General features: G+C 48.2%; 1 protein-coding gene across 2 annotated transcripts in view; it reads left to right on the forward strand.

Annotated features, from left to right (window-relative positions):
* tnrc18 (trinucleotide repeat containing 18) overlaps window positions 1-22,317 on the forward strand; it is a 45,352-nt gene that overhangs the window by 15,794 nt on the left and 7,241 nt on the right. The window contains exons 4-25 of one of the 2 annotated variants that reach the window (XM_026324164.1): window positions 1,808-1,912; window positions 2,197-4,098; window positions 6,784-6,871; window positions 7,000-7,229; window positions 8,458-8,604; window positions 9,126-9,310; window positions 9,583-9,994; window positions 10,149-11,141; window positions 11,233-11,378; window positions 11,465-11,598; window positions 11,683-11,796; window positions 11,892-12,072; window positions 12,169-12,484; window positions 13,520-13,732; window positions 16,894-17,064; window positions 17,528-17,994; window positions 18,369-18,503; window positions 19,040-19,181; window positions 19,299-19,416; window positions 20,532-20,607; window positions 20,769-20,877; window positions 21,304-21,420. In XM_026324164.1, the coding sequence (XP_026179949.1) occupies window positions 1,808-1,912; window positions 2,197-4,098; window positions 6,784-6,871; window positions 7,000-7,229; window positions 8,458-8,604; window positions 9,126-9,310; window positions 9,583-9,994; window positions 10,149-11,141; window positions 11,233-11,378; window positions 11,465-11,598; window positions 11,683-11,796; window positions 11,892-12,072; window positions 12,169-12,484; window positions 13,520-13,732; window positions 16,894-17,064; window positions 17,528-17,994; window positions 18,369-18,503; window positions 19,040-19,181; window positions 19,299-19,416; window positions 20,532-20,607; window positions 20,769-20,877; window positions 21,304-21,420 (6,501 nt within the window). The remainder of the gene's footprint in view (window positions 1-1,807; window positions 1,913-2,196; window positions 4,099-6,783; window positions 6,872-6,999; window positions 7,230-8,457; window positions 8,605-9,125; window positions 9,311-9,582; window positions 9,995-10,148; window positions 11,142-11,232; window positions 11,379-11,464; window positions 11,599-11,682; window positions 11,797-11,891; window positions 12,073-12,168; window positions 12,485-13,519; window positions 13,733-16,893; window positions 17,065-17,527; window positions 17,995-18,368; window positions 18,504-19,039; window positions 19,182-19,298; window positions 19,417-20,531; window positions 20,608-20,768; window positions 20,878-21,303; window positions 21,421-22,317) is intronic. The other variant, XM_026324165.1, reaches the window with a different exon arrangement.

The raw sequence follows: 22,317 nt of genomic DNA on the forward strand, positions 1-22,317 counted from the left end.
CTACAACACCCAGGATGCATTGTACCCGGTGCATCCCGGTGTCCCGTCCATTTAACGGCAACTTCCTCTCAACAAGTAATGGATGAGCATTGGAGTTTCTTTTTCCTAGACGCACATCTGACACACAGGAGTCTGACTGCAAATCAGTAAATTCTGTTTAACACTCAGCTAGAAAGTGAACAGGTGCAGCTCTACCGTTGGATGACAGGCGTGTTTCCTGTGAATGTGCATGTGAGCACAAGATGAGTCCAAAGTGGCGAATGGCCACTAATGGTGAACACTGCTCTATACAGATGTAAAGACACTGAACAGCTGCTGCTGCAGCAACAGAGTTTTAGGAGATTTTAAACACACAGACCAAGCACTGGCCCAGCTGCTCTGGGAGTCCCCCCTCCATCAGGACACACCTAGGTGGACTTTATTCTTTCATCTTTGTCTTGATATAAGGGCTGGATGGACCGAAGTTAAAGCCTCCTGCAGGCTCAAGCAGCTACAGACTCCACTCCCTCTAATTTGGCCTGAGAGAGGTTCTCAGTAACTGGTGACTGACTTCAGTAGCAGTTAATGTTTCTAAAAGCTGGAGCCGCTTCCAGGCAGCAGCTGAGAGGCAGATTGGATATACCTGGGATGCACCGGAGCTCAAATCAAAGATGTGAGAGATCAAGGTTTGCTGTTTGCTGCGGTTAGAGGAAGCTTTGCAGGAGACCTACCCCACATGCTTTTACTCTCGTCACACCGTTCCTCTTATATCTCTGTCTCCCACCACCTCCCCTCCCCTCCCCTCCCCTCCCTGGCTTTTCCAGTCCTGTCTCTTACAACAGAGGAGACAGATTTATACTTGGGCTCTGCTTCCCGGCACTTCGTGCTGGAACGCCAGCAGTGTTTCTGATACTTCTGGAAATGTCCGGAGTGTGGGAACAGGGAATTTCTCACCCTCTCTGGGCGACAGTTATTTGGTTTTATGTTGTTTTAAGAGCAGCCAGCGTCAGAGTTGTATCATAACACAGAAATCCAGGGCGTTGCAGCAGGCCGGGGTTTGTCTATATTAAGATCTGGTCTCTGGGAGCAGCAGCTGGCTGTCAGGCAGACTCTTGCCCAACACCAACCTCAAAATGACCTCACGAACAAAATGAGTCACTGTAGGTGACGTGGTCGCCAATGTTGCAGTGAACTATGAAATGTATTGACTTGTCTGGGGTTATATATAATCAATTATTTCATTTTCTTCCAACTTCTCAGATGTGAGTCTTCTCTGGTTTTCTAGGTTTCCTGGGACAGTCAGCAGCTCGTCTTGGGTCATTCTAAAGCACCACAGGGGCCCTGGGGACTTTTCTCTCTTTGCTGACATTTTGCACAGTAAATGATTGATCTAGGAAATAATTAACAAGTTAATTGATAGTTGAATTAATCATCAACTGCAGCCGTGTGTTCTGTTGTTGATTGAGTGGATGAAACACTGGAAACAGGCTGTTGTAATGATCTGAAATCCACACTCCAGGTTTTTGTGTTTTTGTCGTAAGAGTGGCAGTATTGATACTCACGCAGCTGCAACAGTTACTAATGTTATTGATTATATGATGTGGATAGTGATAGTGGAAACATTTCTGAGAATCTAAAAGTGACGCCTTTTAAAATTTAAACAGATTTAAATCCCTATCGTAGAGAAAATCCTCCAGGAGAGAAGTAAGAACTGCAGCCTGTGGTGTTTTTGCTTAATTGATTATTAAAATAGTTGGTGATTGATTTCCTGTCAATCAACTGATGCCGTTGAGGTGATGTTTATGTTGTTGATGTCTTTTGTCACCAGGGTACCCTCCTCTGCCCAGCAGTCTCTATTCCAGCCCCTACCTGTCCCTGGGGCACCTGGATCCCCCATCGCTGTCCCAGCACCCCCTCTACGATTCACACAAAGGTCAGTCGCTGTCGCAGAGACGAGTCCCGCCATAAATCCTTTTCTATGTCATGAGACCTGCAGGTGTTTGTGGAACTGGGACAAACCTGCAGCCAGAAATAGGCAACATTTCTCAGACAGATGGATTAATTTTTAGCCTTGATTCTTATTTTATTCTCTCGGTGTAATGTGTTGTACTTGCTCTTGGATATGGATGATGCAGATCTGTTTTTATCTTTTACATCAGTGTGTTCCTGTAGTGGTTTTCTGTTTTTACACTCATGTTTTGTGTTTGCCATTTTTAGAGGGTTTTTACCTGCCAGCCTCTTTGAGCAAGTCGCCTCTCCACCCCCCAGCTGCTCCCCCATCCACACTATCCAGGTCCACACCCCCTCACAGGACGTCCCGGGACGGCGGGAGGGACCGGCCTTACCGTGGGGAAAGGGAGAGGGAGCGAGAGAGGGAGAGGGAGCGGTTGAGAGAGGAGCAGCGGCCGCACAGCGTGGTGGACCTGACACAGGACGGGCGGAGCGAGGAGGACCGCAGGGCGAGGAATGGAGAGCGGGAACGTGAGAAAAACAGAGACACAGAGAGAGATAGAGATGGCTGGACTTTCCATCCTCACCTCCACCAGCAGAAATCTCAGCCCTCCACAGCAGAGCCCAGATCCAGGCCGTCACCTCCACGGCCCTCCGCCCCTGCAGGTGGGGGTGTGGGCAGGTTTCATGGACCAGAATCAGACAGAGGCGGTCGGGATGATGAGGGCAGCTCTCGACCCCAACACCACCATAACTCTAACGCTAACTCGAACACTCACTCAGACAGACAGAGGAGGAACGACTCTGTGGCCACATCAGCTGGGACCCTTCACGTCTCCTACGTCCTTCCCCCCTCACTCCAGCCCTCCGTCACTGCTCCGCCCCATCCCTCCACGCCCAGAGACATTATCAGAGAACAGCGAGTCATCGCACCAACATATGTGCCTTCTGTGGAGGTTTACGACGAGCGGACCGGGCCTATCCAGATCGCTTCTCAGGCCCGCGACAACAAACACAGCGACAAACACAGGGACAGAGAGCGTGACAGGGACAGGGACAGGGACAGGGACAGGGACAGGGACCGTGACAGGGACCGTGACAGGGACCGTGACAGGGACAGGGACAGGGACCGTGACAGGGACAGGGACCGAGACAGGGATCGAGACAGGGACAGAGACAGGGACAGGGACAGGGAGCGGGAGAGCTACAGGAGCCTGATGGAGCATCCTCGACTCTCTGCCGATTCGAGCAATCAGAGAGAGGAAGGTTCTGTCATTTGTTCTAATGGATCCGTTGGTAGACGAGGCCAGGACGCATCATTCTCCTCCAGTCAGTCACGGTTCAGCCCAGAGACCAGGGACCTCTCTAAACACTCAGTGCGTCTGGGTGTCGAGCGGGCGGGGGCGGAACCTAAGTGGAATAACATCAGCCCGTTGGCTAACTATGCCACCACTCACATGGCTGCCCTGGCAGCCCAACACGGACACACACTCTCCTCTCCCCACAGCCAGCCCTCCCACACACAAATGTCCCATTCCCCTCACACATCCCACCGGCCCAACAACAACTCACACTCCGCCCACAGCCATTCCCCCAAAACACACCCCTCCCCACATGGACATGGACGTGCAGGTGAGGACGGGAGTCAAAGACGCTACCTGGACCCATCAGCGCTCTACCGACCTGGGGGGCCATTGATGGGAGGGACCAGTGGTGCAGAGCGAGGTGGGGAAACAGGCTCAGACCCCACAGAGGTTTCAGCCATGCAGAGTCTGATTAAATACAGCGGAAACTTTGCTGCTGAAGGTCCTGGGTCCTCCAGGAATGCTGTGGACGGTCGGGGGCCTTTTGGGGGTCTGGGAAACATTGGAATGGAAGCTGAAAGAGAGAGGGACAGGGAAAAGGATAGAGAGCGGGAGAGAGAGAGGGAAAGGGTAGCTGTTGGATCTGGCGGTTCAGGGGCACTGAGGGTGCCTCCCCAGCTGAAGAGAGAACAGGAGAGACCAGACAGCGCTCGCTCCTTTGGCCGGGAGAGCGAGGGCGAGGTGCGCCACCCCCCTGTGGGCATCGCTGTAGCCGTGGCTCGGCAGAGAGACAGCGGGAGCAGCAGTAAACAAACGAGCGGACCTTCAGACGCACAGAGACCCCTGCTGCAAACTGCCATTAAAGGTAATGATGTCTTTTATGTCACATAGACGCGACAGAGCTCTGTGCACCAGTGCTCACATGCAGGTTTTAATGCCTCATCTTCCCTTAAGACCCGTATACACAGTTATCAGTTTATTAGGTACACCAAGCAAAACTAGGTCAATTTAACCCAACAGCTCTGCAGTAAATCCTCCTTCATAAAGGTGATAATGTTCAGTTTGTGTTGAAAATGTTTTATGGAGCTGTTGATTGGACTGTGTGATTGTTTTGGAGGCTGCAGTTTGTGGTGCGTTATACACGGAGCAGTTTCTGTTATGTAGCATCGCCTCACTGATACCAATGAGGTGGACAAAATGATGCTAACACCTGTCAGTGCAACACGATACAGTTCAGGGGCAAAAACTGCAGCCTCCAAAGTCCTACAGGCGACTCAGCAGCTCTGACGCAGTCTGGTGTTCCTAATAAACCGACCACTCCCTGCCCAGAGTGTATAACCCTGATGCACATTGTGCTGTCCCTTCTTTCATACATGTAAATGATAGATGCTCAAAAGAAAGAACTGATGTTTTCCACATCTTTCTGCTTCTGCTTTGGCGTCTGTGCTGTGGCCTGGAACATAGACCTGCTCAGTTAAATTAACCAGGAATAAATGATTCCTCATTCTGGTTTCCATGAATAATGAAGGATTCATTTTCCTTCAGGTCAAAGTCTTATTTCCTCAGCTCCTGTTTGACTTTGAGGGGAACTTTTTGCTAATTATGTCACTGGATGTGTTTTGCTGGCTCTCTGTGCTGCAGAGAAATTCCTGCTTCTCTATTCCTGGACATCAAGGTTGCTCCAGCAGAGTTTCTGTTTCCCTCTCAGCTCCGTGTCCAGCTCTCTCTCTCCTTCCTCACCCACCTCCTTTCTCAGAGGGTCTTTGTACAGGGGCTCTCTCCTCGTCCCACCTCAGGCCCCGCTCTTTTCTTCGAGTCCACCTCCCCAACCTTACCTCCACCCACTCTGCATTAAACATGTCATTACAGAGTGCAGCTAAAAGCTACAAACAAGCCTTGAATTACAATAAGACCATGGGTGCGTTGCTAAGCAATGGAGCAGTCTTGAGAGTGGAGGCCCGTGTTTGTGTGCGCGCGTGTTTGGGATATACTGTAGATTTGTGTGTGTGTGTGCACGTGCGTCCCTGTTGGGGGCGTTTATTCATTTCCTTGCTTGAGCAGAGCGATTGGTTTAATGGCATCAGTCCCCAGCACTAAGAAAAGCTCTAAATAAACAGCGAGGATTTACACTGGAAACAATTCATTGGAAGAATGAATGAACAGATAGATGTGTACTGAGCTGGAAGGAGCAGGATAGGCTAATGAGAGATGGATGTAGATCGATAGGTTGATGGGCAGGCACAGAGGTATGTGTGGGATCACGGGGGCGTGCTGTGCTGATCGCTGCCTTTCTGATGCAGGGAGGATAACATGTGGGACCGGCTCCCTGTAACCTTGGTAACAATCTTGAAACCTTTCCTGCGGAGCATGTCAGGGATTGTTATAGTCTCTTGTCTCGTCTGCACACACACACACACACACACACACACACACGCTCGCTCGCTCGCTTGCTCGCAGTCACTTTAGGGGGTTCAGCACTCTTGTCTAAAACCTTTCTGCTGCTCTGGGACCTTCAGTCAGTGCTGATGAGATGGAAGAGGGTTAACGGGAAAGAGAGCAAGGAGGAGACCCTCATGTTTATTCTGGATTGCTTGGCTGAGTGCTGCTGCTTTTCACTCTCCATCTCTTTGTTTTGCCGTCGGCCCTCAGAGCGAGCAGGCTGGGCTCAAGACTGTGTTGTAGTAGTGGTATGTTCTCACATCTCCTGTGGCACTAGACTAATAACTGGTAAGACCTGACACTCAGAGTGAGAGCTGTCACTGTGTCTGTGTGTTTGTTCAGTCTGTGTGTGCAGGCTGTGGTCCAGCATTGTATTTTTAGCCTGTCCTCTCATTTTGACACGCTGCATTTTGTGTCACTATTATGGAGCTGCTGTCACCTTGTCTTCTCCCCCCTCTCTCTCCTCTGCTGTCACCCATTTTTCACTTTCTCTTCTCAGCACAGATCTCCTACCTGTCTCCCACCTAATATACAGCAGCTTGTGCTCACTTCGACCTTTGCACAATTCATTGTTAAAGATTCCATTTTAAACGTGAAATAGGAAATCCAGGTGTGTCAAGTCTGTTAGAGTTGAGGGTATGTTGCTGTTTCTTAAGTTGTCCCTTTATTGTGACGACTTTCTGTATTTCCACTAAACCAACCTCAACCACCAGCTATGGTTATTTTGAGCAGCGTGATGCATAACACACAGGAAGTACGAATAATTCCCATGGTGCTGTTTGGTCTTACATATTTACAACATCACGATTCATCACGATTCGATTTCAGATTGAAATCCTGGTTGGCAGGTCACAAAAAACTACTGTGGGACACAGTGGGCTCATCAGCCAAAATCCCAACATGAACAGGCAGAGTAACTGGTCTGAATTAAGGGCCTGAATATGTTTGTAAAAGAGACATGAAAGTTTTTTTTTATTTTACTTTATAAAAATTTACAATACATTCTAAACATCACTTGACTTTATTATGGGTTGCAGCCACGTGTGTAAAATGAATGTCTGTGCTGCAGTTCTGAAACTGCCCTTCCTAATCTTCCTCTCTCCCTCTGTAGATGAGGAGCGTGGGGAGGAACGCGCTCGCCACCATGATGACAGACTGCTGGCCGGCCGACTGGAGCGCGAGCAGGAGAAAGTGCTCAGGTGAGGATCTATCTGAAATAACCCAAATCGTTGGCAGGGGAAACGATGTGAAAAGAGTCGGAGGTTAACTGGCCGAACGATACGTGCAGAATTTCCAGTTACGTATCTGTATTTCCGTTTTCTCCCAGAGAGTCCAAAGAGCTGGCGGAGTTCACTCAGATGCACCCTGCCCCCCTGTCCAGCGGCCTGACCCCCAGTATGATGACCCCCAGCCTGATGACCCCCAACCTCATGGTGACGGGAGGGGCTGCCCTGGCAGGGGCAGGGAGATGGCCTCCAGAACCCTCAACTCTGACCTCTCACCCCTGGATGCCCCGGCCCGGGGCCCCCCCAGTGTGGCTCTCCAGCTCACCCTACAGTACGTGGACGCACGTGTTCAGATGTTCCCACATCTACACTTTGGAGTCAGACTCCTTTAGTCTAATGGGTCAAATTGGACCCACACTATATGAAGTTCTTTGACGTCCTATATCAGGGTGTTTGTGGTTGGATGTGCTTTAGAGCTGAATCTGTTCATCAGTTAACAGAAGAAAATATTCTGCCAACATTATTGACAAACTGCTGATAGTAATCTGAACACTGTTGTTTCTGAATCAGTCGAAGAATTAATTGATCATGAAAATTAGGATTATTTGGGGCCTTTTATGCTTATTACTTTAATATGATTCATCTTTTCATTATGTTGGTTTTTTGGGGCTCAGTGACATTCTGTGTTTCTAATGTAGATGGTGGTGTTTTACTTAATTACAAATACTAATACCACAGTAAAAATACTTTGCTACAAAGTAAAAGTCAAGAGTAAAAGCAGTAAAAGTACTGTGACTATTAGATTATTATTGTGCTACTCATGCATTAATATGTTCATTCTGCTATTACAGTTAATGAGGTGTAGTTTAACTTTAATATAAAGCACTGCAATCTAAAGTAAAGGCTGACAGATATGTAGTATTCCTCTGAAATGAAGTAGGGTACAAGTGTAAAACTGCATGAAAAGAAAAAACAAGTATATTAAAAATAGCTTCAAGAACAGTATGTGAGCAAATGCCTCGTCTGTGCATTTAGCCTTTCTGAGTGCAGCCTTATCCAGGCCTGTGCTAAAGACCCAGTCTAAATCAGTTCAACACGTGGCCGCCCTGCCTGCTGCAGCCTTTTCTGATTGGTGCAGCAGAACAGGAGGTGTTTTCTGTCATCCTGCATGGGTGAAGCACCACAGACACTCCTGATCTTTGGAGAACATTCCTGACCTGCTCCTCCTGCGCTCTCTGCACAGAAATAGCCACATGGACAGAAACACTCACTTACTCACGGAGCCTGACACGTAACTGTACACACACATCTGGAGACATGTAGATGCACACGTGTCCACAGAGCTCCCCAAAGTCCAGCTCTGACTGGAAACTGAGGGCAAAAACAACCAACTCCTCTGAACAGCAGCTAAATTCAGAGCTGTCCTGTGTGACTTTGTGATGGGTGTAAACACTGGACGAACAAAGATGCTGAGTAAATGTTGGTTTTGGCTTAACCAAAGAATTTTTTTTTTCGCCTTCTCAACCTCCACTTTTTCTTTCTGCTCTGCTCCCACTCAGGCCTGGGTCCCTCCTCACTCCACCAGACCCTCCCTCCAGGCTACCCGCCCTCTCTGTCAGGCTCCATACCCCCTCCCTACCAGTTTGCCAGAGACCCACAGTCTGGACAGCTCATAGTCATCCCTACTGAACACCTGCCACACTATGGTATGAAAGCTGCTCTCTGGTCTTGGTTTGCTGTTTTTATCTCTTATGAAATGAATGTTTTCTGCATTTTAGGACAAATAAATGAGCACCGTGCTCATTCAGAGACAGATGTTAGTTCTGGTAATTACTGTAAACAGTGCCGACAGTATTGTCAGCGTCCATATGGTGCTGCGGACTCTGTGCCAGTGGTTTTTGGTTTCCCCTGCTGTACAGCACAAACAGGAGGGCGCTGTGCTGCACTTTAAATACAGTTATCGTCTTCTGTAAAGTGGAAAACAGATGAAACGTACAGTAACGTCACGTGGAGAAGGTTGGGAAGATTGTAGGGTAGCTCTAATGTGAAGAAATGACAGTTTGACTTAATAACACACATTGAGTCAATTACATCTGATCAGATTGATGATGAGAATAATATATTCCTAACAAACAAAGGCTCTTTTCTTTATCTGTAAAGTGAATGATACTGAATCTGCTACGTAAACAGTGGACTGTCTTTTTCTGTGGCCTCCATCGTCCTGCAGGAAGTGATGTGTTGGAGCGTGGAGCCCCGGTGTGGTCGGGAGTGTACAGCGCAGGCAGCACGCTGCAGCACGCGGCCCAGCTCCAGCTCCTCTCCCAGCAGCAGATGCTCCGACAGCAGGAGCTGCTCATGATCCAGCAGCACACGGCGCAGGTTCTGGAGCTGCAGAGGAGTGCACAGCTGGTCGTAAGTGGACCTCATCAAACTCCACATTCAAAGACGTTAACGAAACACAGTAATACACAGTGGACAACACCAGACTTACGCCCATAATATTAATCTCCTTACAAATGTCACATCATCAATAAACACATGGAGGTGAGACCAATAAGGTTGCACACATAAAAGCACAGTGAAGTGTTACGTTCATACGTAAATGATATTCTGTATTTTAGTAGAAGCCGACTGTGTTCCTGTCAGGCACCTTACAGGCCTCTCTCCTCCTGCTTGTCTTTCAGGAGCGTTTAAAGGCCAGCGAGCACCGGCCAGACATGGAAGACAAAGCAGACAAGCGGAACGCAGAACCCAAACCCCGTGCCTCCTCCATATCTTCGCCGTCTCCCTCACCCATCCTGCATCCCCGCAAACCTCCCCCACCGTCTCGCTCGCCAACCCCGTCCACGTCCTCCCTCACCCCGCTACCCCCACTCCCCTCTCCAGTGACCACCCTCAAGTCAGAGGAAGGGGGACAGAGAGCGCTTTCTCATCCGCCAACACCCCTGCCTCACCCACCTTCCCCCTGCTCAGCCTCTCCACCCCCATCCTCGCCGCGGCGGCCTAAACAGGAGGTGGCTGAGGAGGTGGTGAGACGGAGGGAGCAAAGGGAGGGACAGAAGCCGACGTCAACTCCTTTTCAAGGCATCTTCTCTGGTGAGTCCACAACAATAGTGAAGTGTGTATCATCCTGTACCGTGCAGCATGGTTGTAAGGTTGTGGGGTGTTTAATGAGCTTCAGTGGACTCGAATGAGTTTGTGTGGATGGTTTTAAGAATGTTTACAGAATGTGACTCTGTGTTTTTGTCAGATCTCCCTCCAGGTTACCCTTATCAGTCCATCACTGCTCCATTTGGCTCGTCTTTCCCCCCGTATCACATCCCAGCACCTTCGGGAGCAAACACAGAAATCATGCCACCCCACCGTTCCCGTTCTCCACCCTCAGCTGCTCCACCATCTTCAGCCCACCTCCATCCGAGGCTGCTGGATGCAGACATCAAACCACAGAAACTAGAGCCGTCAAAGACAGGATCTTTTCTCAAGCAGGAGCCCGGCGAGCAGCCTCAGGTGGACATGACTCCAGAGCCTCTGGGTCCTCTGCGGCGCAGCTGCAGCCCTGTCCGAGCCAGCCAGGACAGACAGGTAGATGGGGAAGCCCTGAAGCCCCAGACTCAGCCTCTACCTCTGCACGTCCCCAGTCCTCCACCACAGCAAGGTGAAAGACTGGACAAAGTCAGGGAGGAAGAGAAGGAAGAAGGTCAAATTAAAATGGAAGTGTCATCTTACTCCTGTCAGGCAGTGTATCCTCTGCCTCCTACACTCACAGAAGCTAAACCTAAACCTGAGGTCATCCAGGATCCAGACCAACCACGATATTTGCAATGCATCTCTGCAGATTCAGAGAGCTGGGGATCAGCTCAGGTGTGTGCGCCACTAGAGCAAAACACCGGCGCTGTGTGTGAACAAGAACAGCCAGACAATCCAGTCATCCCACACACTCCCAGCCAGAAAGAAAGAGTGACCAAAACCCCCGTTTGTACTGTTCCCGCCTCTGACTCTCCACTCCCGCTGGTCATCGGCCCAGAGGATCCCATGTCTGGGATGCTCGCCCTGATGACAGCCAGTGAGATGGCCTCCCAGGCCCGCCCCAACACCCCACCTGCCCTCTTACCAGAGATGGAAAACCCTCTTGTGGGTGCTGACTGCAGCAACACGGGGACTTTGGAAATGGTGGCGCTGGAGGGGATGGCCCTGCTCAGCCAAATGGCCCAGCAAGAGATCGACCACATCAGCCAGGAGCAAGGTGAGCATACCAGAGATGACAGAGGACAGGAGAATGGAAGGGGCAGATAAGTTTAGGTTTTTAATGTTTTTATTACTTCTGTCCTGTCCAGATGTGACATTGGAGGGCCTGGGCTGTCTTCTTGAAGCAAGCAGACAGATTCTGTTGGAGGCCATAGAGAAGCAGTCCCACATTGATCTGCCCCGGGTGCTGGACCCCAACAAGAAGTACAGCTGGAGGCAGAGGAAGGAGGAGCCGGTAAGAGCAAGGAAAACCCAGAGATGGCAATCTGTCAGTTTGTGACAGAGTTGTTGTCTCTGATGTTTTGTGTGTCTCCCCTGCAGCTATACAGTAAAATGTCTGTGGACGTGTTGGACACAGTGGAAGTGGAATACCGTGTCCACCTGGCGGAGCTGCAGAAGACGTACAAGGAGAAGCAGAGAGAACTGAGCAAGCTGCAGAGACGCAGAGACAAGCGGTGAGAGTGTTTTCACACAGCTGCGATTGTTACACACTGACAGACACACACATAACTAACATAAGTCCTTCATGCTTTTGTTAGTGAGCGGCAGCAGCAGGAGGACGAGAGGCGGAGTCTGACCAGACGGGGCAGAGGACGACCCAGGAAGAGAAAACATCTGGCCACACCTCCCAAACTGGACAGCAGGCCTGGAAAGTGAGTGTGATCTTCAGCCTGGTTCTGTCTCAGTTTGCAGGTTTTTACAGCTTGTTCAGTTTTTGTTTCACATGGTGTCAATGTTTCTGTCTCAGGGTGGGTAGGACGGTGCAATACTCTGAGGACTCTGAGGCTGGAGAAGGACAGAGGAAACGGTTCCGCGTGTCCAGAGAAGAAGAGGAGATGGAATCAGGAAGTGGAGGAGTGAAGGTGAAAAAGAAGAAAAAGAAGAAGAGCTGGAATGACCAGGAGCCATCCACCAGTCATGGTCTGGAGGTAAACCACCTGGAGGTGCATGTTTTTGATTGATTTATTGGCGGTGTGATGTGATTGGATTAATTAATGAAGCGTTTGTGTATTCTGTGTTGGCAGGTGTTGAAGGTGAAGCGCGGCCACGTGTGTGAACAGGAGCAGCTGGCGTCGGACCTCGACCGAGCTCTTTCGCTCTCACAGCTCGGCTCACTCGGTGCATCTCGTAAACTTTCCTCCAACACAAAATCGGACAAGTCGAAGGGCAAGTCTGCCGAAAATCGGATGAAGGAGCGCGGCATCCATTCCTCTGCCAAAGGAGGGAAACACAAGATGGCCACCAGGGTTTTGGCCTCAGAGACCATCCGGAAGGTGAAAGGTCAGGAGAAGACTGCTTTGTTTTCTCCGATGAGATCAGAGCTCAGCAGCTGCTCCAACAGTGAGTACCTGGAACAGAAACTAAGTTTGATACGTGTCCACAGTCACAGACAGACTGAGCTCGTCTTCTTTGAGTTTGTATAATTGCAGTGTGGTAAAGTTACGGTTAATTTGACAGAATCTAGTTTTCCAGAAAAAGATATGAAGTGAACCAGTTCCAATTATTTTGTTATTGTCAACACAAAAAGGCCAAAAGCAGCAGTTTGTTGTTCGGGAGCTACTGAAACATCAGTGACTCACTGGCTGACGTGTTTCTTCACTAACATGAAGACACACTGAAGTTTATTATGAGTACACTGCACTGCTGACATAAATACTCCCTAAATGTGTATTCATCCACCACTGAAAATAGTCCCCGACCAATGCAGTTTTTTTTTCTGTTTGAGTAATGTTTGTTTAAAAACTCCAGTGCCGACCTGTTTTAGGAAATAGGTTTTCCCCTTTTTCAAATGAAACCAGTTTCGAAAGGTCGAACAGAAACAAATAGCAACCAGGAAACATGAAGAGACAGACTGAGGCATTGCTGGTTTCTATGGGATTAGTTAATAAGAAACTTTAATGAGGTCATTTTAAAACCTAACTCCTATCATTAGTCAGTTTGGTCTCTTTCCATTGAACTAAGCACATTTTTCATTTTCTACAGAATTTTCTTCGTCTTCCTCGTCCCTGAGGGTGAATAATAATAATAATAATAAACAACGTATTTGTATTAATCTCAAAACTTTAGGCACTTTCAGACCACAGGAACTTTTTCACAGCTCTTACAGGAAGTTCCCCTTGTTAGTAGTGTAGTTACCACAGCTTTGGATGTGGAAAAAAAACTCACTCAGGTGGACTAATGCAGGAGTCTGGCTGCTGATGCTAAAAAGGCAATTCAGAGGGATCTTGATGATCCATCAAGTGAAACAGTTTATGCTGAGAGATAGTTGAAGAAATTGAGGCTAAATCTGCAGGTTTTTGACGTTGACTTCAGGCAGGAATCTTTGTGTCAAGTGTTTCATCCTCCTGAATCGTAACCGCACTCTCTCTGCACCAGACTCCGATTCAGAGGAGCACAGTTCTGCTCGAGGGGGCTGGCCCCCTCTCTCTGGGACACGTTCCCGCGGCAACCTGGCCAGGAAGAGACGGTCTGCGTCGTCGCCGACGTCGCTGCTGTCGAGCAAGAAGTCTCAGAAGAAGAAACACAAGCACTTATCCCTGCTGCTGGAGGAAGCAGACCTGAGCTCCTCTGACGACTCCTTCGACCAAGGTTACTGAAATCTTACAGCCCTCGCTGTTCGGTCAGACAGCACTGTGTCTTTGAGCCTCGCCACAGCTCGTGTCTCTGTTTGCTTTCCGCTCAGGCAGCTGGTTTCAGACTGTGCTTTAGCTCAAACATCCCTACCTCTCTTGCTGCTGGCTTTTCTGCAAAGTTGCCTTTTTTAAACCAGAGTTGACCTATTTCTATGGTGTTTTTTTACTGCCTGGATTACAACCCATTTTGTAGCATTTGTACATTTGCAAAATTGTGATTTGTGAGACTTTTTTTTTTTTTTTTGATAAAGTTGTATTTGCAGTTTGATACTTATACGTTTTATTAAAGATGCTGATTTGATCGGTACAGAAAGCGAAGAGCTGTGGTCCTTGTGTCTGCTTCATCTGTCTGTCCGTCTGTCGGTCTGTCCAGCTGCCACTGCACCTCACACATCCTTTAGTGCTCTGTTCGTCAAATATCCCTTTAGTTCTCCTGGCAGAGGCTGGAAAACACGGATCAGCTTCAGGTTAACATCTGGAAAACTGAAAACTGATGTCATGAAGATTAGTTCAGAGCACAGCTGATGGGATTATGTTGTTTAATCATAAAAGACAGAGAAATTCTCCGATATCTGGCTTGTTTTCTGATTTGTGTTTTTCTTTTTGTGGAGTTACTAGCTGCATATACATCAGACTAATGTTTCTTAATGATGTGGCCTTGTGTTGGGTGTTGTCTGGGAAGTGAATGCACTAAGATCGTGCATGTTCTTAGATGTCGGGGATATTTGGACAATAGAGCTTCTCCTCTGTGTCTACTAAACCTTCAAATAACCCTTTTCCCTTTACGTTGCTATCTCAGACACCTTGCTCTGTCCTCTCACCTTTCCCTCCTCACCTTTGACCCCTCTTCGTCCCCCATCCTACCCATGATGCTTTGAGTGTCTCTCAGCCTGTTCCATGTGCTTGTGCTGCTGCCGCTGCGACATTACAGAAGCTTGGCAAGGACTAGCGCAGCCTCGAGCCTATGCTACCTGGCTACGGCTAGTCTACGCTGTGGCCAAACCTTTGCTTAAGCTAGACTGTGCTAAGGCCAGGCTCTGCTACGGCGAGGCTGCGCTCTCGCCGCTGCGCTGCCCCGCCCTGCCTGAGGCCACACCCTTATCACCTGCTCTGTAAGTAGGAAGTGCCCCTCCCTCTATTCTTTATAGGCCGCTAACATGGACGATGCTGAACTCAAGCAACACACATTCATTTATTTTTTGTATTTGTTATTGTTCTCACAAATTAGAGCTCTTTAACGAGAGCCATGGTTACCACCGCTTTACCCACCTCGTCACCGGGTGTAAAAATTAAAACCTTTGGTGCTGGGATGGAGGATGTAACCATGGTTACTCAAGTCTCACATAAAAACCTATTACCAAGGGGCCTCACAGGGCTGTCCTCTCTGCCTGCCTGTTGTCTTCTCCGCCTGCTACTGTTAACACACTGGATTCACAGTACAACCTATTCACCAGATTTGGCTTCTAAAATAACAACAAACAAAAAAAACAAATCCAACCAGGGTTTTAAATGTTTATTTTATTCCTGTGTGAAGTCAAAACAAATGAACCACATAAATCAAGCTAAGCATTGTTCTGGTTGAAATGCTGTGATGGGTGAAAAACAGCTTGAAACACTCACGTTCATGCTGCTAAGTTGCTCTAATAAAAAAAATTATGCAGACACAGATTATTACAGTTTGTATCAGATTATTAATGCGAGACTTTAATGTCTGACGGAGCTTGTACTGTGCATCCACCCTGAGTGTTAACACCCTAACCCCAGAGGACACTCTCCTCCTGTTCATCTGCTGCCATGATGCTGCTAACTACCACACAGCTAACCAGCAGCCTTCTGCTATTCACTTGTTGCATAGTGTGTTGTAGATTTAATTGGAAACTGATGAGTTATAAATTTAGTAAGATGTGTCTAAAACCTGACTGGAGTCCACCTGTGATAAACCGATCTGATTGGACAGAGTTTAGACGAAAACCAGGACATGAGGTCCAGGAACTCTCTGTAGACTCTATGATCAGTCTGTGCTGAGACACAGATCAGGATAAACCAAGTTCTAGAGCCCTGACTGTTCCCAGGAGCACAGTGGCCTCAATCACTGGGAAATAGAAGAAATTTGCACATCTGGATTTGAGATGATCTCTGGTGTTCACCCTTTCCTCAGAGCCTGGTGAGAGCAGAGAATCCGTTTCCTCCTGTTCTCAGATCCCTTAAATGCTGTTTGACAAACCCCCAGCAGCTCATCTACTCATGTCTCTGACTGGTGGAGCTGCTGCAGCTCTGCAGAGGACTTCTGAAGCTCTGTCACAGGGACTGCTGGGTTCTTGGTCTCCTGTCTGATCACAGAGTCTGCTGAGAGCTCCTGTACTTTATGTTCTGACATGAAGTGTGAACTATGGGACCTTATATACACCGTTTACACATGTGTCTTTCTAAACTGCTCAGAAAGCAGCGGGGCCCACAGTTTGGAGCCACAGGAAACACTGAATCCTTGTTTTCTCATTGTCATTACTAAGTGTAAACTGTGGGGCACCAATGGAAATTTTATCAATCTAAAATTAAATCTACACCACAATAACATGCAGAAAGTGATGAGGTCTGAAAACCTTCTGAAGCTGCTTCACCGGCCAGCTCAGAGTTACAGGAAGAAGTGCAGTGTTCACCTCGTTCTTAATAATAACTTGTGTGTCAAAGGATCAGCTCAGGTCTCAGCAGCTGTCAGTGTCAAATGCATTGTGGGAAATTGCAGTTTTTCCTGCCGATTGTTGCCTACACAGCGTTAGTGAGAGTACAGGCTGCAGTGGTTTGAATAGTCTTATCTTCCCACGCTGCTGTTTCTGGCCAGCCTACATGTAAAGATGTATGATGCTCGTATGTGCATCTGGATATTTGTGTAGACTGGGTATCACTGTAACATCCAGGCCGCTGTATTACTTCTTAACAAGGTCCTCGTCTCAGGGGAAGTTGTGTTCTGATTGTTTTTCTTTTCTGAATTCACGTTGTGTACAGTGCACTGCTGTTGTCCACAGTCAGTAGAGCCAGTAGGAAGTGATTTGAACTTTGTCGCAGGCCCACGCTGCAGTCACGTTACTCTCTGAGCTGAAAATCTTCTCTCTGAAACAGAAAGCTCCGAGGACGAGGACGACGAGGAGGAGTCGGACTCTGACGACGGCGGCTGTGAGGAGAGCGGCCTGGGTCTGCTGGCAAGGTTTGCAGCGAGCGCGCTCCCCGTCAGCTCGGCCCCTCTCAGCCTCCTCCATGATGGCAAACACCGCAGCAGGCAAAGCACCCTGGGTAAAAACACAAAAGACACACATCAGTCAGGTGTGACTGAACACAAAACTTTGTCTGTTAAATTGATATGAATCACCTAAAGGAGTAAAGGAGAAAGACACAGCTGGACTTTCTACATTATTCAGGAAGAAAATGCAGAAGAATGTGATCATTGCATCTTGACTGTCTCATATCACAGGCTCTTCTTTAAGAGCTGCTCACTAGGATTGTGTTTTTCAGTGGTTGAGCGGGTTCATTGTCGGTGCATTTGTTTAGGATTATTTTATTGATTCATGGTTAAATATTCATTATTTTCTAATTGTCACTTCAGGGTGCATGTGGTGATCCAGCCTTAAATTATGTATTAGCTTCAAGGTGATAAATAGTGCTGTTCATGACGTTACTGATTTCAGAGAATCTTAACACTTCAGTTTATAATGTCTGTGTGTTTTTACAACATGTGGCCACCTCTCATCTCCGGCAGGGTCATCAGAGTGCGAGTGGTCCGACTCCGGGTCGGACCTGCGGCTGAGGAAGTTCCCGTCTCTGCTACACGGCAAACGCTCCGCCCCAGAGCTGCCCCTGTTGCCCCCTGCCACCCGCCGCATCGACCAGACCAGCCCCACCAAGCGAGATGAAGCTCTGCCTGTCAAACGCAAGCCCCTGCCCAAACCCCGCCCCTCGCCTCGGTCACCACGACGGTTCAGCTTCGACCTCGCCACCGGCTCCGGGCTGGGAGGCTTCAGTGAGGATGAGGGGTGGAATCGCCGGCGCAGTGAGAGGATTTTCCTTCATGATGCCATCACTTCAGCCAGTCAGCAGTCAATGTCAACCCCTGCTTCCACCAATCAGAGCTGTTCCTCTGGCTCGGTGCCACCTCTCACCCCTAAGCCCGCCTCCACCAGACCCAAACCTGCTCCACACAGCAGAGAGGGCAAAGATATGGCAAAGGTAATAAATGGTCTGTGTGTTTTCTCCAAATGAGCCTGGTTTACAAAGACACTTGTGTTTCAGTTCTGTCGTCCTTCAGACTCTGATTACCTCACATCCTTTTGTCTCCCTCAACGTGTGTGTGTGGAAGTGCCAGCAGGGATTCCCAGTACTCCAGTCACTGCAGCACTTCCTGCTGACTAATGTGTCATGTTGCTGACAAGAAAGGACAACTGCAGGCAGCATCCCACCCCCAGTGTGTGTGTGTGTGTGTGTGTGTGTGTGTGTGTGTGTGTGTGTGTGTGGGAAAAGATGTAAACCTGTCTAGCAGATCCTTAGTGCAGTTATTCCCTCATGTGCATGTTTTAACTCTGTGCATTGTCTTTATAAACCAGAAAAAGAAGCTGAAGGACTCTCCTCCGCCTGTGAGCCCGTCCACCCTGTGCAGCCCGGTCACAGACAGCCCTGTGCCTCTGAGCCTCAGCCCTGCACGCAAGAGCCAAGCAAAAGCCAAGACCAAGACCAGAGAGGTCAGTGTGATGATGGATCGACTGCGAAGTCTTTAGAGATATGAACTTAATTATCCTGGCAAGGACAAAGCCAGAGCATTCTTATTAAATGTGCACACACCCACTTTACTACCTCGCTCGTTGTGTTGCACAGACACGTGTACACTCAGAAACGATGCATCTCAGAAATCAGCTGATTGTTTGTGTTGTAATTAACACTGTTTTGTTCTGTTACTGAGGGAAAAAGTAAACCTCTTGTGTCGTGTCTGCCAAAGTGTTGCATTGCTCTCCATCTGCCACCAGCCAGAACTGGAGTTTGTTATGGAAACACTAAAGCAGGCTGACGTGTGTGTGCAGGGCTCTGTGTGTTGGTGGGTAAGAAGAGTAAAACGGTTGGACTGTTCTAGGTTTCTGGGCTGCAAAGAGCATCTTCAACAGTGGGATCATCCTGCAGAAGAAAAGATCATTACTGACCCATAACACAATGGCAGAACTGTCTTTTGAATTAAAAGTTCTCGTGTCGTGTGAAATAAACGCCGTCCTGTGTGTTTCTGCAGCCGTCCAGGGGCGCGGTGAGCAGGCTGATGGCGAGCATGGCAGCAGACGAAGACTTCGAGCCCAATCAGGACAGCAGCTTCAGTGAAGACGAAGTTCTCCCACCACACAGCAACAGCGTGTCAGAGAGGTCCGCCACGCCTGGTAAGTTCATCCAGACCCTCACACACACACACACACACACACACACACACTAAATAATAATATGCAGCACCAGTGATTTCGTTGGTATTGATTCCCTCCATTTGCTGCTGTGTTCAGCTCCAATGCAGTGTGTGTTGGATAAAGATTCTCTGGTGGACGGACTCAGAGTTTTGATCCCGATGGACGACCAGCTACTCTACGCAGGACACGTGAACACTGTCCACTCCCCCGACATGTGAGTACACCAGCAGACTTTTCTTTTTGATACACACATCTGCTGGCACCATTAAAAGGTGCAAATCAATCTGCCTGCTCCAGTTTTTTTTTTCTGTCCTGGATTTGAGAAGCACCTGATGCAGCTGCACCTCTACAGGTCTACAGTGACCTGGTACAGAAGAACAGTGGGTTTTTCATGTGCATGACACAGAAACAAGTTTTCCAATTAGCACATTGGCTGTTGGGTCTTCACTGCAGAAAGACTTAATACACATTAGCTGAGTTAGCTAAACTACGCTAACAGACCAGGTACTGTGATGTTAAACTGGTGACGTTGTTCTTTGTGGGTCGTTTTACCACAGACACAGTGGAGCTGTGTTGAAAAAATGTGTTTGTTAGTTAGTGTTTAGGAGGTGGAGCGAGCAGCAGGCAGCCAGATGTCAATCAACAGTCACACACCAGGCATCAAAGCCCTTTATTAGCCCCGACATCTTAGTATTACCACCAGTACACTAATTAAAGGGTCTAAATGAAGTGATGGAGATCAGGGTGACATGATGACAGTGAGACAGTGAGTTTTTCTAGGGAGGTGATGTGTTTTGAATGGGACTGGAATCAGGATTAGTTTTGGACCCATCAGTGGTGTTGATGTGGAAAAAATCAGGCTAGCTGTTTCCCCCTGCTCCCAGTCTTTGTGCTAAGCTAAGCTAACTGGCTGTTGGCTGTAGCTTCAGGTGTAGCATATGGCATCTCTATGCTATGCTAACAGAAACATGAAGAGCTAAGGTGTTACACTTGGGGCTAATGTTGGTCATTAGTGGCTCATTTTAGAGAAAACAAACAGGCTAAAGCCCTGAGCAGACGGGCTGTTCAGACGGGATTCATATTCCAGGGGGGATGTGGGATGTGCCAGACAGCATTTTAGCCAGAGCCAAGGTACTGTGGTGCTTATTTGTGAAAGCCACATCCCCCAGCCTGCTACACATCAAAGCTGTCAGAGTCAAGATAAGGCAACGAGTCGATTTACGCTCCAGAGAAAACTCATGTGACTCTGGACTGTGTCTGACAGTGTCGTAAAAAACACTGACCCCAAAGTTTTAACCCCCACCTTTTTCCCATGATTCCTCCCTGCAGATACAGTGTGGTGGTGGAGGGGGAGAGAGGGAACCGGCCACACATCTACTGCTTAGAACAACTGCTGCAGGAAGCTGTGAGTAACCTGGATATCTCACATCTGGCTCTGTTTCTGCTGATGTGTGAGACGTGAGCTGCTCGCAGGAGCTTTTTCTGAAATAATGCACGTGTGTGCGAGAGCGACTGATTCTATGTTGTTTTTCACATATGAAGAGTTTTTTCCTTCTGTGTGTGCAGATCATCGACGTGAAGCCTCCGTCCGTGCGCTGCCTCCCAGAGGGCACCCGCATCGCTGCGTACTGGAGCCAGCAGTACCGCTGTCTTTACCCTGGCACTGTTGTCAACGGTACAACACACACCTGAACACACACCCGCCGCTCACGTCACGTGATCCATAATCCACTTACATGCAAAATTGAACTGTAGCTGGCAGCACAAAGATTTAACAGAGCTGCTCGTACAGCGAATAAGCAGTGAGATGGAAACGAAACTGGTCTGGGGCCAGAAAAAGTAAATAGAGTCAGATCAGCATCTACTGATAATGAACAAACACACTGTGGTAACTAATCATCACAGGTCACACTATCGTCACACTAAAAGGAGTCAGGAGTTAAGTCTTTATTTATGTGATATTATCTCAAGCACATTAAGCCTGTACTAAAGTATCAATGCGGAAAAGCAGGTTCAGGGACTTTTCCGTGTCACTGTATGTTACGACAGATTCTTCGTCCGAATAAAATGTCGGCTGCTGATTTATTTTTTCCACAAACAGGAAGTTCGGATATCGACGAGAATGACGATCTTATCACGGTGGAGTTCGACGATGGCGACACAGGCCGCATCCCGCTCTCACACATCAGACTGCTGCCTCCAGACTACAAGATCCACTGTTAGTACACACACACACACACACACACACACACACACTGATTTTTGCCTGGAGAGATATTCTAACCTTAACCTCAACCACTGCTTGTATAACACTCACCCTAACCTTAAACCAACTTGTTGCTCTAAAAATCTGTGAATTACATGGTGGGGGGGGGCAGCAGATCCTCATGAGGAGACCAAGTCCTCACAACATGAATAATACCAGGCGTGCACACACACACACACACACACACCCACACACACACAGCTGGTGCTGGTGCACATCTCAGTCAGTCATGACCTCAGTAGATTTTAGAGGATTAGATTTTGTCTTGTTGCTGCTCTCAGTTCTCTGTTGAAACAGGGAACAAGAAGGGAGAACACACACACACACACACACACCTTAGACTTCCACATGCAGATTTAAAGTTCATTTCACCGTCACCTGTTTGAATGATGCTGTATATTTACTGTGCGTGTGTTTGTTCATTTCCTCTGTGGGAGTGTTGATGGGTTTATCTGGGCGTTTTCTCAGTAAAGTGCTGCTGATGTCAACTATTCCTGTACATCGTTACACTGAGGTTTATCTGGGTATACACACACAAGCACAAACACTCAGTTTATTAGGAACACCAGGCTAAAACTGAGTCACTAACAGTAAATCATGAAGGTGATAATGTTCAGTTTGTGTTCAGATGTAGCACCTTGTTACATTACGTCAGCACCTTGTGTTCAGTTCTGAAAATCAGAGGCTGGTGCTGATATTTTCCTTTTAATAAGCAAAGTGCTTCCATTATTAATGAGGGAATAAGAAATGGCTGCTCACACTCTGATGCAGATATGAAAAAGCTGAATTCTTCTTGTTGAAAAAGAAGCATGGAGGTGAAGTGTCATCTAAAGCGTAAACCCTGTGGCT

This window comes from Mastacembelus armatus, chromosome 8 (assembly GCF_900324485.2).
Source record: "Mastacembelus armatus chromosome 8, fMasArm1.2, whole genome shotgun sequence".
In the NCBI taxonomy this organism is placed as follows: Eukaryota; Metazoa; Chordata; class Actinopteri; order Synbranchiformes; family Mastacembelidae; genus Mastacembelus; species Mastacembelus armatus.